This window comes from Abrus precatorius, unplaced genomic scaffold, assembly GCF_003935025.1.
Source record: "Abrus precatorius isolate BTA unplaced genomic scaffold, Abrus_2018 Scaffold9, whole genome shotgun sequence".
In the NCBI taxonomy this organism is placed as follows: Eukaryota; Viridiplantae; Streptophyta; class Magnoliopsida; order Fabales; family Fabaceae; genus Abrus; species Abrus precatorius.
Window position 1 is genome coordinate 6,481,309 of NW_020874439.1, and position 20,038 is coordinate 6,501,346.

At 30.5% G+C, this 20,038-nt stretch overlaps 1 protein-coding gene across 3 annotated transcripts; it reads right to left on the bottom strand.

The window, feature by feature from the left end:
- Nucleotides 1-2,122: 2,122 nt before the first annotated feature.
- Nucleotides 2,123-7,237, bottom strand: LOC113850592. Of its 3 annotated transcripts, XM_027481176.1 has the most exons (6): nucleotides 7,070-7,237; nucleotides 6,905-6,974; nucleotides 5,636-5,782; nucleotides 4,492-4,594; nucleotides 3,705-3,885; nucleotides 2,123-2,455 (listed from the first exon to the last, which is right to left on the bottom strand). In XM_027481176.1, the coding sequence occupies exons 3-6, from the start codon at nucleotides 5,747-5,749 to the stop codon at nucleotides 2,407-2,409; spliced, it is 447 nt and encodes a 148-aa protein (XP_027336977.1). In that variant the 5' UTR covers nucleotides 5,750-5,782; nucleotides 6,905-6,974; nucleotides 7,070-7,237; the 3' UTR covers nucleotides 2,123-2,406. The 3 variants fall into 3 exon arrangements, with proteins under 3 accessions (XP_027336977.1, XP_027336976.1, XP_027336975.1); XM_027481175.1 differs by lacking the exon at nucleotides 6,905-6,974 and having other exon boundaries at nucleotides 2,204-2,455; nucleotides 7,070-7,135; XM_027481174.1 differs by lacking the exons at nucleotides 2,123-2,455; nucleotides 6,905-6,974 and adding an exon at nucleotides 2,508-2,597 and having other exon boundaries at nucleotides 7,070-7,135.
- Nucleotides 7,238-20,038: the final 12,801 nt, after the last annotated feature.

Sequence of the window (20,038 nt, forward strand, 5' to 3'; positions counted from 1 at the left end):
GTAATAATATTTTATTTTTGGATGTTCATAAATCTTATTAATTTCTAAGGTGTTTATTGTTTGTTTATCTAAACTTAGTCTAGCTATTTTTGTTTTTATTTCTTCTATATCTAACTCAAGTCCAGATTTCTTTCCTAGTTCTTTCATAGCTTGAGCTGACATAGTAGTTATTGGATATATTAGCTTATCTAAATAATGTAATTTTTTAATATTACTATTGTTACTAATTTTTTTTTTATTTTCAATTCTATTTAATTGATTGGTTATTAAATTTATTATTGTATTGAAATAATTTAATTGTTGATGTAGTTTATTTATATCTTTTTTATTTATTGGTTCATTATTTTCATTAGTTTTTTTGTAAGGGCTAGCTTCTACTTCTTCATTTTCTACTTGTAGTTTTATCTGTTCTAATGGAGGATATTCAGCTTCTATTATTTTTCCTATGGTTGTTTTCCATATATTTTTGGTTTTTTGTAAAGGATTTATTTCTTTATTAAATGGGTAATTTATATTATTTTGAATACAATATTTTTCCATCCAAGGGGAAAAAAAGTATTTATTTGTATTTCTTCTAAATATTTATAAAATTTTTCTCTAATTTCTGTCCTTTGTTGTTGACTAAAAGATTCTATCAGCCAGGTTTTTCTATCTACATTGTGTTCTCCATCTATATCTTTAATCCATTTTTTATCTATAATAAAGGGTTCAATTTTTTCTATTGTATTCAAAACCTGAGAAGGAGTTGAGCTATAATTTATTTCTGAGTTTTGGTCATAGACTGGAATAGAAATTCCTGGTCTAGTTATATTGTCTATTTTGGTTAGATCTATATCTACTGTTGATCCGCTAATAGAATGTCTTGATGGTTCTATAATAGTAGATGATTGTGTTATACGAATTGATCTAGATCTATTCATTCTTAGTCTAAATCTTTCTGGTTCTTCTATTATATTTCTTATTTCTGTGTTTTCTTGTTTAATAGAAAAGGGTTTTTCAAAAACCCATTCTTCTGGTATTGTTAATTGGTCATGTCTTAGCCTTTTAGGTACTTGTACTAGACTTCTATTGAGATTGGCTTGTATAACTACAGTTTCATCTTTGTTAATTTGCCTATTTGCTTTAAATTCATAAGGAATTTTTGTAATTTTATAATAGACTCTGTAGATCACATGGAATGGATTAAATGAGTCATCTATTATATTTTCTTTTATTTTGGTAAATATTTTTATGGCTTTAGACGTTTTCTCACTATTGTAGAATTTTCTGTTTTTGTTTACACATGGTATATAAATGAGCTGTATATATAACATAAATCTTATTGTTAACCTATTAAATGTGTAATATAAATATTAAAATGTTACATATATAAATCTTATTATTCTAAGTATAAGTATGTTAGTGTCTTGTTAGTAAGAAAGGATTATCAAATCCAAAAATTATAGAAAACAAATAAAACTAACCTTTAATGACTGGTTATGCACTAGAGTTTAAATGAAAAAAAGAAAATAATTTTATTTTTCTGAAACGTGCAATGTTATATAAAATAAGAAATTATATGGTAATTTTTTGTTAAAAATTACATAAGTCAATAACAATATTATAATTTTTAATAAAAATTTATTATATATAACTTCTTGTAGAATATTATATCTTAAAAAAATTAATTAAAAAACAATCAAATGTCTATAGACATTTTATGTCGTTTTATTAGTAACATTTATATTCATGCAATAATAACGACCCGTTACTTAACAATTAATGCATTATGTGTCGCAATTGTGTAAATTAAATGTTCAAGTCATGAAAATTTTCTATACTGTTGTAAACAATATCATTTTGCAAAATATAAATTTTAAAATATTTATTATTAAAGATTTTTATCTCACTCCTGAGGTGGACTTTCTCAATTTATAAAGCCATTTTTTACTGTTCCAATGAACTCAAGTACATTAAATTAGAAACTAAATAATCAAATTAATTTTCAAAATTATTTAAATTGATCATTTTAATCACTAAACCTTAAAAATTCTTTATCAATTTCTGACATTACAAATCATTTTTTTGTCTTTTTTAATAATCAAAACATCAAAGAAAAAAGAAAGTAATTCCATTTTCATTAACTTGTGTTACTTTACCGATAAAACTTTTAAACAAGTAATATAATATTCTCTAGACAATGTGGATTTGCTACAACATAGATATTGCCTGACAATACATTCTTTTCTATGCAAATAGCAAAAAATTACCTAGAACCAAAAATTATAAGAAATCTTCAAGGAATGACTACTTCATATGGGTATTCGGCAATGAGGAGGACGCCATAAATGAGAGTTTCCATAGCAAAAGTAAAAGGCGTTGTTATAAGGATAAGCTAGAAATTTCTGATCCTCTAAGAACAATTATTTATTCTCTGCTTCCAACTTTTTGCTTTTTCCGTTTGGATGTTAGTGGACTGTAAAAAAAAGAAAAAGAATTAACGATGCCATATATATCAACTAGTTCATGAAGTTATCAAAGGCATAAACTGTGATGGTCAACTGGATGAGCTGTTTTCCAGTCCATTCAATTTAGTCCCCGTTTCCCATCTCAAATCCCTTGAAAACACAGTTTCAAATGAACATGATCACAAATCTATTTTAATGTTTTGATTTAGATAAACAAAATAAACACTGAAAGGCAATCATGCAAGATTAAGTCAAGACTTTCCTTGTGCTAAATTTATTCTAAAAGTGTGATCTTGTAAAAAGTCTTTCAAGTCAAGACTATGAGGCTTAAATTCTTTTGCAAGCAAAAATTTATCATAAAATTTCTTTTTTTTAATCTTGGGTTTAAAATGTTTCAAGTGTTTTCGGAGACAATAAGACTTCAACATGTTTAGTACATCCTTTTAGAGTGGTAATCAAATGAAATGTGTTTTCCTAGATTTACAATAATGGATTACTTTGGTCGCACGTGATCATTTTCTTTTTAATCAATCACAGATTTTCTTAATTAACCATTTGCTTCATTTTTTAACCTTTCTTAATTACAAGTGTTTAAATATCATATAAAAATCTGCATTGGAGGTTTCAAATATACAACAGAAAATTAGACAATTCCAAAGATCATCTGATACTCATCGATTTTTCTTATGCTTCAAGTAGTAACACCTCACTTTTTTTGTGTTATGAGACTTACTGTGTTGAGAGGATGAACCATTCCTTTAAATATTAGGGCGAGGTATCTCTAGAATTTTCATCAGGGTTGACTAACCCACGTTTTAATTTGTAAACTCCTTCCAGGTAAGGAAATTATGTCAAATCTTATGTAAATTCATTTATAGGTAAACTTTGTTGATTTTTTAGGATAAATCAATTTGAGTTCTTGATTTTTTTCGCTTTATTTTCCCACATTACTTTAATACTTGTTATACATTGTATGGAATCACTATCCTGATGTTCCTATTCCAACTAATCCCTACATTTCTGTAATTAACAAAATCTGTGTAAAATTTTTTAAAGTTTTTACAAGGATTACCCAACAAGTGTTCAATAATTTGTTTGTAGATTTTTTAAGTTCCCCAAAATACTTTCAAACTCAAATCACCCTCCCTCTTGAGTTTGAGGCCATTTAGGTTACAACAACCACTTAAATTGTTCAGATTACACAGTCACTTATATTGGGTGAAGTATCATAAACATAAGTGAGCTTGGTAAACATACCTTTTAAGAAATGTTGGTATATCAGTACCAATGCTTGTACTTAGCTCTTCAACAGTTGCATCAACCTCGTTATTACATTTTAATAGGTTGCAAGCATCCAAAAAAGCAGTAGACTTCACCATATCAGGGATAAGTGATGAATCTTTTATCTCTGCCTTGAGATGTTCCATCAAAACAAGTGCTGCATAAAGGTTCATTGGAAGTTAGAAAATGAAGCTAATCAAATACCTTAACTAATCAGTAATCACGCATTATCTAACAACTTGCACCCGGTAAGTATAATTTTCAATTCACAATGAATAGAGTGAAATTCAGTTCTAAATCTCAGCAATTCAAATTGCAATCACAAAATCATCAAGGGCTACAAATTGTAACAGTAATTCAGTAGCCATTCATTGTATGAATGTAGCAGTCAAGACAAGACAGAGCCTAGGACATGCCCATAGTCCAATGATTTTGGTAGATGGATGCAAGTAAGGAACATTCTGAAATACTAATTAAATAATTCTTGTCACATGAACAGAAGTCTGGGCAATCTCGACCTTTATAAGGGTTAAAATTATAATTAATTCCCAAGATAAGGCATGTGTCTTCTTTGAAAAGCAAAACGACACTCTTAAACCTTGTCTCAACATCAGCATTATATAATAATAGAACAGAAAAAAGATAGATAAATCAACAAGATAAAAGCACAGGATTTTTTCACCTTCAAAATCAAGGAACATTATGCATCTGAAATTTGGGAAAAGGTATAAATATAAGTTAGAAAGAAAGGCATACTACATACCAATGGCTCGAATCATTTTAAGGTTGAATTTATTAGCCAATTCCTTATAGCCTATCATTTTTGCACGCTGAATGATCAACAGTTTCAAGCTAATCAGCATGTCCTGCCAAATTTTTCAAATTTTGAACATCAAATGGTTAAGAATTTACATGAGACATCACTCTAAATCAAAGGCACACACTCAAATTCATCAAATGCACACAACATAGCTAGATGTGACTTGATCAGGTCTACTTTAGACTAGTTTTGCAAACATAACCTGGTCTGTTAGACAGGCTCTATTACACAACCACTCTTTAATGAACCAGATACTACCCAAATATTTTGTTTTCTGGGGCTCAAATTTTTTAAAAGAAATTAAGTGTTATTAAAGAGAGAATAGTATAATTACAATTTTTTTTTTTTGGGAGGCAACAAAAGAAAAATCCAGAGAGTAAAAGGAATATTAAAAGGGCACCAAACCTGTCTAATCCTTGAATATTAGAGATGAAATAACAAGCACAGAAGAGAAATCATAAATGCAATTCTAAACCAGATAAACTAGCAAATCTGATTTCTAAAAAATTGCAAGAACTCCTCTCCAATCACATGTACAAGTGCAATAGGACAGCAAAAATAGCACACTGTTACCAAAAAACTTAATTCTCCTTGTTAAATTCTAAAAACTTCCAGGCACCCGCTCCAATCAAACACACAAGCACAACAGGACTCTCAAAATAACATACTGCTACAAAAAGTTTATGCTTCCCTATTAAAGCCACCATTGAAATTAAAACAGAGAAATTGCTTCACAATGAAAGAGATATTCATCAAACACGAACAAATCTTATTCCAAAGCAGGTACAGAAAAAATATCACTTTAATATTTTACGAATAAGAGGACTTGTTATTTCTTTTCAACTCTTGAGGATATTTTATTTTCACCTCGTTGTAGTTTGTACATCCACGTATCCTCTTTAATTATATTACTCTTCTATTAAAAAATGCTTGGAGTGTAATTTTTGCGTTCTTCATAATTATGACGCATGAAACTTTGTACTAAACACGTAGAGCTCAAAACACTAAACAAATATTATCTACACCAACCAATATAACAATGATGTGACATGATCTATCAATTGAATGACCAAGAGAAGAGACTTACAATCTCTGTCTCTGAAAGGGAGCAGAGCCAAGCAACATCTTCAATCCTAGTCTCATTATTTTTATCTGACTCAACCTCGCTTTTCAACCTTTTCTTCAAGCGCTTGTCCTTCATTGGATTAAACTGAGGATTGTAAGAACTGAATTCCTATTGAAAATTCAATCAAAATAAAACAAATGTTAGTTCAAAATTAAAAGGAATAAAAGTGGAGCTATTGTCAAAATACAAGAGCATAAGGGTGTTCACGATGCAGTTTGCGGTTACCAGCCAAACCAATCATAAAAAATATATGCAGTTTGGTTTGGATGGTTGGAGTCTAATTTCAAAACTGATCCAAACCAAACCGGTTAAATGCAATTTGGATTGGATAGGTTAAATTGGTTTTCAATTTTCATACACATGTTGTCACAAGTTATAAAAAACAGAAATACAAAGGAAAATCAATCAATTCCTCTCTTAATAGACAATTCTAAATTCCCAATGCTTTTCTTCTTGTTCATGATTGTTAAAAGCAGAACTCCATAATGTAGGAAGAAAAACATTTGCCCGTGCTAGCATAAAGAAAGAGGCTTAAATGATCCATCCACTGCTCTATAAAAACAAACATGTACAAATTCACAAGATATTTTATTTCTTCAATCAATAATGTAATGAAAAAAAAAAAAAAGCAAGCAATGCTGAGGTTTGGGTACTCCACTATCACAGATCATTAGTAATTGTAAATTGTGCTCATGGCAACAAACCCAAGCCACAATCAAATGTATGAAATGGAAGCAGATGCAACTTCAGTTACAACAAGCATTTCATAGTTGAATTTCCTAACATTTGAAACCATCATAAACTTCATTATTTTTTATTCAAATTTTACCTACCCACAAGTATGCACAGTCAAGTTAGCTTTAGATCACATATAAATCAGAAACACGTCTGGATATAATTAAACAAGCCTTCCTATCCCAATTATAGATGCATTTAAATTGATCAGGGAAAAGTCAGTGCAATTTCTCAAAATATTATGATGGAGAGCAAATCATACTCCTCCACTACAGTCAGCCTATGTCAGCAACAAATCTATACAACGAGATCGTCTGGTTGTAGTTCAGCAAGTTAATGAATCGTGTTAGGTATACTGTTTCAATGACTGCACATGATCTTGTTTTGCAACTACATGCGACCAAAACAGCTCACTCCAGAGTGCAGACAAAAAAAAATTAATTATTTTAATATTTGACAGAATAAATTAATTACATGCAGTGTGTCCACCAACACCTGTACCGATATTCAAAGGCTTGATCTTATAAGGATAATAACAATAATATGCAATCCCTGATTGCGACATCTGCAATTTAATGACAATTGAGCGCTCAAGAAAGCACACCAAAACAACAATGCAACACCACATGAAAGCATGAGAGAATGTGCGCATTCAAGTACCTGAACGAAGGTCACGAAGCACTGAGCGATTGGCTCTGTCGATGGCCTCTATAGACAGATCTGAGAACTCAGAAGAGAGCGGAGATGCAGGGGTCAGGGATGAGGGCGTCTACGTCGTCACTGCGGAACGTGAGCCAAGCTATGCAGGGGAGCGTCAGAGGCTGCAGCGCAAAGGAAAGAGAAGTGAACCATCTAAAAAGTATTGAGTATACATCGTTAAAGGTATAGCAGGAATTTTGGGTATGCATTAAGGGTATAATAGGAATTTAATGGTTTAATGTAGCGGTTCCGTTTAGTTTGACTCAGTTTTCTTAGCTAGGAAGATAAAATAACGATTTTTTCGATTTTTTGTTTTTTCAGTTTTCGATTTTTTTTGGTAACGGTTATGGTATTTAAAATGAATTTGTTCGGTTTTTTTTAATAATAATGTGCATGGATTGAATTTATAAAATACCAATCCAAATCTATTTTAAATTTAATTTTATAGATTAAATTTTAAATTATTTTATTTTATTTTTTTAAAACTGATTTTAAAATTTGAATTTGATTAAAAATTAGTTTTAAATCTGATTTTGGTTAAAATTAATTTTAAATCCAGTGTTAACTAAAGTCGGTTTTATTTTTATACAATGTTAATTCTTTTCGAGAGAAAAACACTAAAAATACTCGTGTTATAGAATAAATTTTTCTTAATAATACAAGTTGACTAACATATCCGTCATTTATGCCCTGCAACGTGAAAATATACAATCTTTCTTAATAATAGTATTCATTTAGGCCTTACAACTTGAAATATACAATCTTTCTTAATAATAGTATTGCAAAATAAAGCGATCCATCATTAACATCTTAAAAATATTCTACATGAGCAAAGTTGTCAACATCAAGTCTATCCAAAACAGAGTTCGATAGCAAGTTAACTTGATTCTTCTACCTAGGGTGGTAAACTTGTAAGAGTTGAAGAGTTTTGGATTTAGGAGTTTGACAACCTTCTATATAAGCATGTTATACTGTTGTTGGTCGATTAAAAATAATATACAATAGCAAAATTAAAGGGAATTTTACAGCAACCATCAGTAATGTGAAAGCTATTGACATATTTATCCAATTCATAGTTGACTAACAACAAAAAAGCTTTGTTTGAATACAAGAAAAAAAATTGTAAAACATTTGATCTAATTTATTTCCAGATTAACAACAGAACCATCTAACTAGAAGACATTATACAAAAGGAAGTTGAAATAAATTGGAATCTATCAAATATGAAGTTATGGACACAGAATGAACACTCCCAACAACAGTTTGAATTTCTTTCAGTTACCTAATTTTATAGAGTCAGAGACAATGTAAGGAACTAAAGATAATAATCTACCAATATTGATTCAGACATCTCTAAGATATCCAATTCCTTGACTATCTTTCACATTGTATTGTGACTTATATCAGACAAATATGATAGCAGTATTGGTGAAGCACAATCACCAAATGGAAAATGAAGATTTTGATTCTTTTGCCATATTATGGTTCCAGTCCACCATGTTAATAGTAAGGTGCTCATAGCTCATAACAAAGAGTAATAATGGTCAATAAGGTTGATTAATTGTCATACATATATGTAGTATGAGTGGAACTAATCTCACTAAATAGGCTCCTACACACACAATGATTTGTAACCATAAATCAAGAACAGATGCAAATTAGTTGTAATTTTTAAATAGTAACTGTACCATGGACATTAAGCTCAACTCTAGTCACAGTTTAGTTAGTAAATCCTATCAAGTATCAATTTTGATATACATAAATTTTACCAGTAAGGTTAAGTAACGTTACCTTAATATTTCTACATGCTCAATTACCCCACAGTATGCAAAAAAATTGTGCATATCATTCTCTGTTGCTTCTGGGGACAAGTTTGTAAATTCAACGGTGTAAGCACCGGTGTACATATTTGTCAAGTGACCCAATCTCAAATCAGAAAAAGTAGAACAAAATTCAATAGGCCAGCAGAAAGCAAAGGAAGTCAAAAGTTTGACAATTTATTAGAGGAAAGAGAGTGATCTCCATAAGGATTATTTATTTAACATAAAAAAAAATTGATAGAATAAGACCATGCATTGTTAGAACAAACAATGAAGATAAGCAGCAGTATAATAAAGGATAGATAACATTATCTATCGTTTAGAAGCATTCATTTCATCAGCTACATATTCCAAAATGTGTAAGAGACAAATCATTATTCATAACAATTCCCTCTCAAATAGTTTAAGAGACCAAATAACTAATAGAGAATCATGAGGTGAGAAAGCAAACATTACATGTAAGTAAGACCATTGGATACATGATAAGTTCATATTTGATATATTTTATTACTTATATTTATATACTTAAACATTATTATATATATATATATACTAATTATGTTATTAATTATTGCAGTTTAGCTGGAAGTTGTTATGGAGATATTCTGAATAAAAATTAGATATTTTTAGTCATTTATTGTGTTATGTGAAGCTGGGTTTGAATTTTGAATTTAAAATTTAAACTTAGATATGAAGATTTGGAGCGATTTTGATTGTGAATAAATTGATTTGAAAAGATAGAGTTCAACCGACTGGAAACTCAGGACACAACCTCTATATAAAATGGCCTTATGCTCCACACTTGACACACTTCTACTTCTCTACACACTTTCTTCCCCTTCTTAGTTCTAACCAAATTCACCTTTGAGAGTCATTAGAGACTATTGGCAAGGACGACAAGCTTCCTCTTGGGGTCCAAGCAAGTGATTGAACGTCGCTTCAGAGAACGAGAACTCTCTTCATCTTTTACCTTTCTGGGTTTCTTTTGTTTGAGTTTTCTTTTGTGTTATGGGTTTATTTATCACGTTCTTCGTAGTTTATTTTGTTATGAGTAACTAAACCCATAGCTAGGGTTATGATGAGTCTTACTTCAAATTTTGTGTGATTTTTACTTTTAATGTTGGTATTGATTTTCCTTTAATGTTTGGTTTTATTCTATTGAAATGTATTGTGTATGTTAAGATTTGATCACCCTTAGCATTTCACAGTGAGTTGCATTATAGGCGATTGTACCACGAGTAATTAACAGAACAATAGGATAAAACAAGACAAAGAGCTAGGTTAATCACACTTAATTCTTTTCTTTCAGTCATTATTAAATTAATAAACTCATAGGGTCTTCATGCTTTCTCGACCAATTGCCTTGCATGATCATTAGAGTGTTTGTTTAGGGAAAAGAATATTGACATTGCATAATCATTGGGTGTTAATAGAACTAATTATGAGTGGTTGGCAAATATTTAGATACCAATACTGGGATTAAATTAATTAGAACATAAAGAAATGTAGTAGGTGAACCTATAAGTCCTAGACTCATCTTATTCAATCTCTCTCATGTGTTGTGTTATTGTTCTTTTAATTTATTGTTAACATTAAGCTCTATTTTTGATTTGTTACAATCTTATTACGTTTAATCAATCAAATTAAGTTACTCTTGGTACTTGAAATTTCTGTAGGATGATAACTTTGGAACTCTTAATTCAAAACCCTTTATTACTTTTTGATAGGTACACTTGTTTATAAACAGTACATGACATGTATGCATCCTTATCCTTGTACTTAATCCCAAAGATTTTTGAAAATAAATTCATGAATATATTTGCTAAATCAAAATAAATCTTATCAAAGGAAGAAAGTATGGAGAGGAGTGTAAAGGGAACTTGTCAAGCAGTTTGTAGTTATTGTTTTGTTATAGTTTGTTATTGCTGATATAGTCTATCAGTTTTATCTCTGTGAAAAATACCCCTCTTGTAATCTTTCACGGCATTAATAAAAAATCATTCTAGTCTCTTCTTCTTCATGATCACAAACTCTAGTATGGTATCAGAGTAATCTAACCATCGATTCCGAAACCTCCTTCAATCCTTAAATGTTTCAAACTCTAATCTCGATCAAACTTGATCATGAGAATTTTCTTGTTTGGCAACAACAAATTCTTGCCACAATTCGAGGTTTTAAGCTTAGCAAATATCTTCATGAAGAATACGTTCCAAAGAAATTTGAGTCCAAAGAACATGAAAAACCTGGTACGATCAGTGAAGCTTTTCTCAAATATGAACAACAGGATCAGTTACTCATCGCCTGGCTCCTTGCATCGATGTTAGCACCAATCCTCACCAAGATCGTTGGTTTGAAGCAGTCATGGCAGATTTGGAAAAGATTAGAAGTCTATTATGAGTCTCAGACTCGTGCGTAGGTAAAAAAATTGAAGGTACAGTTGCGAATGATTAAGAAAGATAAGTCAACTTCAGAATATTTGCTTGCGATCAAGAAAATAGTAGATTCACTAGCTGCGATTATTTTGTGATTTCTAATGATGATCATATAAAAGCAATCTTAGATGACTTGCCTGAAGATTATGATTCTTTTGTTACTTCTGTTACATCGCGTTTAGATCCATACACTGTTGATGATATTGAGGCACTTCTAATGGCTCAAGAAGAGTGTGTTGAAAAACACAAGAAAGTCGATTCAAATATGGTTCTGGCTAATACTACTTCTAAACCTAGTTATTCTTTTGGCAGAGGAATATGAGATAATTCAAATTTTAGAGGAAGATATAACAATCGCGGTGGTAGATCCAACTTTTGTGGTGGTTACAATTCCAATCGAGGAGGAAGATACAACAATGGAAGAGGCAATGGCAGATCGAACTTGGGACAGAACTCAAATGATTCTTGGAATCAGAACAATAGACCACAATGTCAAATTTGTGGTAAGCCTGGACACTTAGCAATTGATTTCTGGCACAGGTTCAATCAGGATTTTCAAGGTACTCCTCAAGCAAATCATAGTTAGTATCAAGGTTTCTCTCAATCTGATCAAACATTCATGTCAACACCAATAACTATGTTGAATCCTCTCTAGCATCCATATAGTGGAGCAAGCTATCACATCACCAATGATGAGAGCAACCTTTCTGTCAAGAATGATTACACAGGGAATAATCGTGTAAAAATTAGTAATGGTTCAGGTTTGATCATTAAGCATATTAGAAATTCTAAATTCTATGAATTTTGAGCCAAACAATTACTTTGTTATGAATTAGTTATTAAATGTTCCATCCACTACAAAGAATCTTCTTAGTGTATCACAATTTTGTCAAGAAAATCAAGTATTTTTTGAATTCCATGCTAATAAATGTAATGTCAAACAGGAACATACCAAGGAGACTCTTCTTCAAGGCAAGTTTAGCAACGGTCTCTATGTCTTTCCTAAATTTCAGCATCAAAACAACATTTCTGTTTTCCATATTCTTTACTCACAGCTTTGGAACTTTGGCATTCAAGACTTGCTTTGCCTATCTTAAAACTATTAGATCAGTACTCAGTCATTGTAGTATATCATGTAATCATTCTACTACTTTGCTTTGCCAATCATGCTGTAAGGGGAAGGCACGTCAGTTTCCTTTCTTTACCTCTTAGTCAGTATACACTAGTCCTCTTGATCTTGTATTCGCAGAAATTTGGGGTCTAGCCCCCTTAACTTCTTCTAATGGATCATAATATTCATTGATGCATTCTCTAGATACACTTGGATGTATTTGGTTCAAAATAAATCTCAAGCATTTACTGCTGAAAATAACTTGTCACAACTTTAAAAGCTTTACAATCTAATAATGCAAAATAGTATCTCACCTTTACTCCTTATCTTACTGAACAAGGGATTCATCACAGATTGACTTGTCCCTATATATATGAACAAAATGGTACCCCTGAAAGAAAGTATAGACATTTGACAGAAACTGGTCTCACTTTGTTAGCTTCTGCTTTTCTTCCTTTAAATTTTTGGTGTCAGATCGGTGTATTCATCATTCCATTTGAATTGTACTGTGTATGCTTAAAGCGTATGAATTATTCATATATTGGAATGTGAATGAAAAAGTTGTATGATTGCTGGATAATGAACATTATATTTTTGAATGCTGTATTGAGATGCTGTCGAGTGTGATGGGCAGAATGGGTTGAAAATTAGTTGTTAAGTGTGTTGTACATGAGATAAGCAAGGGAGTATGATCAAGAACCAATATAATCTCATCTGAGAGAGAGATTGAGAGTTCTGGGTGTAGGGTGTCACGCTTAAGCTAGAATAGTCTCGCTCAAGCAAGAAGTTGTCGTGCAGAATTAGGCATTCTGAAGTGTTCTCACTCAAGCGAAAGCAGATAGGATCATCAGAGGCGACCTTGTTCAAGCGAGGAGTCGTAGGATAAATGAGTAACTCTCTGTAATTGATCTTGCTTAGGCGAGAATGATGATTGCTCAGGCGAGATGAAACTCTCTCAAGCGAGGTGTTCCTTGCTCAAGCGAGAATAGCAAAAATCTAAGAGGTTTAACTGTCTAGTTTTCTCGCCTAAGTGAGGGTGAGCTCGCCCAGGTGAGGGTGAGCTCGCCCAGGTGAGGGTGAGCTCGCCCAGGTGAGAGCAAATCTCGCTTAACCGAGAGCGCGCGGACTGGAGGGGTATTTAAGAGGTCTCAGCGCCCAGAGGTTTCATTTTCTCACTAGACAGCTTTCCTTTCTCGTTTTCTCTCTATTCTCTCACCATTATACCTTCGAGAAACCTTCTCAAAGCCGAATTCCTTCCCGATCAAAGTGAGATCATCTATCTTAGTAAGATCTCAGCAAGTTTTTGGAGCTCAGTTTTCGGTCTTTGTTTTATTTCTTCTCTCTCTTTCTCAAGAGATTTATACCATGTTGTTCTGAGTAGATCTGAGCCGTTCAAGCTATATTTTATACCTAAATGATTGATCTATCTCTGTGGAACTCACTAGGAGCACTATCTTGGAACTTGTTCCAGGTAAAGGGAGCTTATCTGAGCTGGTTTATTCATATAGTAAATATGAAGCTATTTGTGAAATTAATTCTGTTATAGTTAAGAAATAAGTTGTCGAGTGGTCAAATTTTAGGTTAAAACCTGGAATAGTATAGCTGAGTAGATTTCTCTATTGTCGAGTGAGTATTTAGAATGCTGTAAAGAAAAGTGATATGTTGAAATATGGTGATATATATGTGTTGAGAAGGTTAAAGTATGTTAAAAAGTATTACTAAAGTTGTAAGCTATTTAATTTGTTGGAATTGCTTAATTAATGCTGTGAGTTGCTTGCTTTTATTGTGTAAGTGCACAAAGCTGTGTTGTTGAGGTTGTGAAAATATATATATGGCTGTGATGTTGAAGCTGGCTGAAAATATATGTATTGTTGAATTGCTAAAATTAAACACAGATTTAATTGTGCCTTATTATATTGATCTCGCTGTAATGCATCACATTTATTATCATCATTCTAAAGCTAATTAGGATGCTGAACTGTACTGTGTCTGGATCGAGAAATCGGGATGGGTCACTCCCAAACTGGAAAACAATTCCTCTAAACTACTTAGGCTGTGAAACTAGATGGAACTGAATTGCTGCATTTGCATTAGTTGGGCTAGGAATGAGTTGAACATGCTACATCAATTGATTGAAGCTGTTGTGCTGAATGCTGTGAAATATATTAGTTGTTTAAAATATTTTACATATTCATATTCCATATTATGATCGTTAATTATATAAGTTCCCCCTTACATTTTCCATTGTATTGGTATGTGTACTACAATGATTGTATAGTGATACGTGAGCAGATGAGACAGGTAATGCATTTACAACTCAAGCTTGAAGGTCTGGCTGAGGGACGACAAAGTTGACATTTTTGAGAAATTGTAGCGTATATTATTTTTGTCAATCTAGGTTATAGTAATAGGTGTAGACTATTGGGTTGCACTTTTCAAGGAATGTAATTTATGTTTTGAATACTTGTATTTTACTTCTTCGCTGAATTAGCTGATGTAAATGTATAAATTTATGAAATTTTTTGGTATTGTATAAAAATACCCTTGAGGCTTGTTACTTTATTAAATTGGATGTTAAAGTTCAATTTTTTTGAAAATGTATACTCTTTTACACACACACACACACACACATAAATATTATCTCATAAATGAATAAGTGAATTAGAAATGTTAATGCGAATGTCATTGATTCTTTACAAAAAAAAGGGTTGTGACATTTGGAGAGAGGCATTTAGCACTGTAGTTACTATAATCAATTGTCTTCCTTCACTTGCCCTTAAAAATAAAAATATGAGACCTTTTGAAAAATTGTTTCATAAAAAGCCAAATTATAAGTTCTTGAGAGTTTGTGGATGTGCTTGTTATCCCTTGTTAAGACCTTATAATAAACATAAACTTTATTTTCGATCACATATGTGCTTATTCATTGATTATAGTTCTCAGCACAACGGTTATAAATGTCTCTCATTTTCTGGCAAATGCTATGTCTCTAGACATGTCATCTTTCATTGGTCAGTTTTTTCTTATAAACTTCCTGCCAACCTTTTTTTTCTGTCTATTCTTCTCCTTCTTCCAATTCTACCTCCTATAATCCTTTACTCATTTTATCTCCTACTGCTCAGAATTTCTAAAATGATAATGATACAACTGATTTATTATCTAATGTTCCTTTACAGTGTGATAATAATGATTCTTTTGCCATAGTTATTTCGTCTCCTATTGCAGGTTCTGTTCCTCAGAATACTCATCAAATGACAACCAGAGCCAAAGTTGGTGTCTTTAAACCGAAAACTTATGCTTTTTACAAGGAAGGGAGCTATGATCACATTGTTGAGCCACATACTATAAAGGAAGCAATGGCCAAGCCTGAATGGCTCAAAGCTATGAAAGAAGAACATGACACACTTATCAGAAATGATACATGGTCCCTTGTGGATCCTCCTCCTGGTTATAAGCCCATAGGTTGCAAATGGGTGTTTAAAAGCAAGTTTAATGCTGATGGAAGTTTTCAAAGGCACAAAGCTAGGCTGGCAGCAAAGGGGTATCATCAAAGAAAGGAGTTTGATTTTAAAGAAACCTTTAGTCTAGTGATTAAGCCAACAACAGTTAGAACTGTTCTGACACTTACAATTTCTCAGTAATGGCCTATTCATCAAGTGGACATCAACAATATCTTTTTACATGGAAATCTTCAAGAAACTATATATATGACTCAACCACTAGGCTTTGTTTCATCTAACAAACACAAAGTATGCAAACTGCTCAAAGTTCTTTGTGGCTTAGTTTCATAAACTCAGTATGACTTTGAGGTCCTTGGGATTTAATTCAACCAAAAGTGATACTTCTCTCTTCATGAGATTTACACTACCTCTAAAACCTATGTGCTGGTGTATGTTGATGATATTATCATCACTAGCTCTTCTTTTTCTTTTGAAATCATCTCTCTTATTGCTCATCTTAACCACGAGTTTTCTTTGAAGGACCTAGGTTCTCTTTATGATTTTCTTGGCATTGAGTTTCAACATCATTGTGATGGTGGTATTCTATTGTCTCAATCAAAATACATAAGAGACCTACTTTATAAAACCAATCTGTTAGACTCTAAACCTCAGCCAACTCCCGTGGTTTCTGGTTTAAAGCTTACTGCTGATGGGTCTTTTTCAGTTCATGATCCTACTCACTATAGGAGCATTGTAGAAACTCTTTAATACATTATTGCGACAAGGCTTGAAATTTCATTCTCCGTTAATAAGGTCTGTCAATTTATACATAGACCACAAGAGCATAATTGACAGGTAGTAAAGTGGATTTTAAGATATCTCCAAGGTTCAATCATATATGGCTTGCACATAAAACCTTCGCAGTAGCTACATATCATGGGGTTTTGTGACCTAAATTGGGGTTCAAACCCTGATGATAGAAAGTTTACCATAGGTTATTGTGTGTACCTTGAACCAAATCTTGTATCATGGTCTTCTAGGAAGTAAGTTGTTGTTTCTCGAAGTAGTACTGAGGTTGAGTATGGAGGACTGACTACTGTCACTGCTGATATGTTATGGCTACAGAATTTGTTGAGAGAGTTGCGTGTTCCAGTTGCATTGCCAAGAATTTATTGTGATAATTTAGGTGCTGTCTACCTTGCTGCTAATCCTTTTATGCATTCTCACACAAAGCATTTTGAGTTAGATTTGCATTTTGTTCGTGATAAAGTCTTGTCATGGGAGCTTGTTGTTGTTCATTGTTGAATTTTAGGTTGTTGATATTCTCACTAAAGCTGTTTCAAATCCTCAATTTCTAATATTTAGATCCAAACTCAAGGTTTCATCAGCTTCCACCATGAGTTTGAAGGGGGGTGTAAAGGAAACTTGTTAAGCAATTAGTTAGTTATTGTTTTGTTATAGTTTATTCTTGCTGATATAGTCTATCAGTTTTATCTTTGTGAAAAATACCTCTCTTGTAATCTTTCACGGAATTAATAAAAAATTATTCTAATTTCTTCTTCTTCATGATCACAAACTCTAATAAGGAGGAAAAGAAAAGGGCCAAAGATAATACAGAAAAAAGAGTAAAGAAAAAAAAGAGATAAATTCTACCATGTTCTGAGAAGGTATTCTATACTATTTTATATTTGGAACAATTTAACAATGAAGTTAATAGTTTATTTAAAAAAAAGAACATAAATATCCTTTAATATTTTAGTATAATTTAAATAAAATATTCATGCCCTCAAGTCCAAGAGTACAGTAACAAGCAAAAAAAGGGATAACAGTAAGAAGAATCATTTTTGTATCGGTGACTTTGAATTTGTATAAAGAACAATGTGTTCCAAAAACTAGGTTCTATTCACATTACCCTCTAATGTCAGTCTCTCTGATTCCTTCTCTCCATAAGAACCAGAAAGGAAGAAGCCAAACACCCTCTTTTACTCTTGTTTGTTCCCACATACCACCCTATTCCTATTTTGGCATGAAAATATCTTAAACAGTGTGCTCAGGTTTCATAATATCGAAAAATTCATTGAAGAGGAGGGAAAAGTACCTGTGATGCTGCGAGTGAATCCAGGTTGCTATGCTACGATTGAATCCTTGTTGCAATCTGCGGATTACTATTTTCAAATCAATCTTTACTATTGTAAGCTAATTAACATTGTTGAGGATTAGAAATCTAGTGTTTTCAAATCATATTCATTTTTGATATAGGTTACTTGTTACTATAAACTTAAGAGATATTGAGGAGTTTCTCTAAAGAAATATTAAAAGATATTTACATCTTTTTTTAAATACATTAATAATTTTATTACTAAAATTAACGATCATGATTGTTTCATGTTTACTAGAGCATAGAATATTTCTTTATTTTTATCTTGAAATATTAGATTATTTTTTTTTCCAATAAATTATGTTTTTGGGTTTCTTTAAAAATTTAAATTTATAAATTTAGTTAGACTTAGGTTATGGACTGAATTTTTATTTTGAATTTTTACCCACCCCTATGCTTGAAGGCTCTCAAAAAAGCAAATATTAGCTACTAAAAAACCAATAAGCATGCATGCAAAAAAAAAAAAAAAAAAAAAAACTCAAGTGATATGTTAAGAGTTGAAGAATGTTGTTGGCATGGACTAGAGTCTCACTCACCTCAACTATCCTTCAAATAAAAATATTTATTACACTTTAAAGTTTAATGTAGTAAATATTAACCTTTTAAACAATTTATATTCTTAAAATTAACTTCAAAAATTAGTGTTAAAAAACAATATTATAAATGTTTTCTTAACCAATTCCAAAAACTATATAATAAAAAACAATTAATTAATTTTTATTAAATTTATAATATTATTTTAAATAAAATTTATATTAAATTTTATAATTTTACATAAAAATTAGGTTAAATTATAATTTTAGTATGTATATACTATTATACTTAACATTTTTTAATTTAGTTCTTACATAAAAATTACTATAATTTAGTTTTTACACAAGTAATTATATATATGTTTTATTTAATACATGTTAATTATATTAGACGAAAAGATCAAAATGAAAAAAAATATATTATAATTTTTAAATAAGTATCAACGTATTCTAACAAATTATAACTTTTAATTATGAAATTAAAACTGATTTAGAAAATACTTGTATTATAATTTAATCTTATTTTCATAATACACTTAATTTTTAGCTACTAATTTTTTTTTATCATTATAAATAAATTTTAACAGTAAAAAAATTGAAAAAATTTATTATAATTTAATATCAAAATTTTAATTTATATATTTTTATTAAAAATTTAAATAAATTTTTTTAAGAAATTATAATTTTAATAAAAGAGTAATTTTGTAACTTTTATTATTATTATTATTTATCTCAAACATTAAATATATGACATAATGTTATCTATTTTACTATTTTAGTATACATTAAATATATTATATGTACTATTTTTTTAATTGTGATACATTAAATACATTTTTTTATATTAAAAGTTATAAAAATATAATAATTATTTTCTTTTAATAAAACTTTTTATAGTTAATTACTTAATATTAGTCTTAAGAGCTTAAATTAAAATTTTTATTTTATTTTTATTTGTTATCATACATTTAACTATAACCGTTAAAACAACAACTAAAACATGCAGATGCACTCGCGGATTATCATGAAAAGCATCTTAATTTTTTAAATTACTATAATATTGTACATATAATAATTATTAAATTTAATTAAAAATAAAACACTTCATATGTATTGAATTAATTAAATTTTATGATTTTCATTACAATGTTACTATAATAATTTAAGACTAAAGTTACCTTTAATATTATAAATACATTTTATATTTTTTAATTAAAATTAAAATTATATCTCATTAATGGCTGCTTACCTTCAATGCTAATTCTCATGGTGTAAAATATTAAAATAAAGTTTTAATTTAATTAAAAAATAACACAAAACACCTAAATTAATGCACTTCAATTTTATGATTTTTTTTTTTTATCTTGACATGTTAAAAAATTGATTTTTCTAACATGTGTGTAGAAGTTAAGACTATTTTTTTGAATTAAAAATAA

What these genes read in the sequence shown, in the direction of transcription:
- LOC113850592 (XM_027481174.1), bottom strand. Translation starts at nt 5,749, where the DNA reads ATGAAGGACAAGCGCTTGAAGAAAAGGTTGAAAAGCGAGGTTGAGTCA. An exon ending in CCCTTTCAGAGACAGAGATT is followed by an intron (nt 4,595 to 5,635) that starts GTAAGTCTCTTC and finishes AAAATTTGGCAG; the next exon opens with GACATGCTGATTAGCTTGAA. An exon ending in TAAAATGATTCGAGCCATTG is followed by an intron (nt 3,886 to 4,491) that starts GTATGTAGTATG and finishes ACCTTTATGCAG; the next exon opens with CACTTGTTTTGATGGAACAT.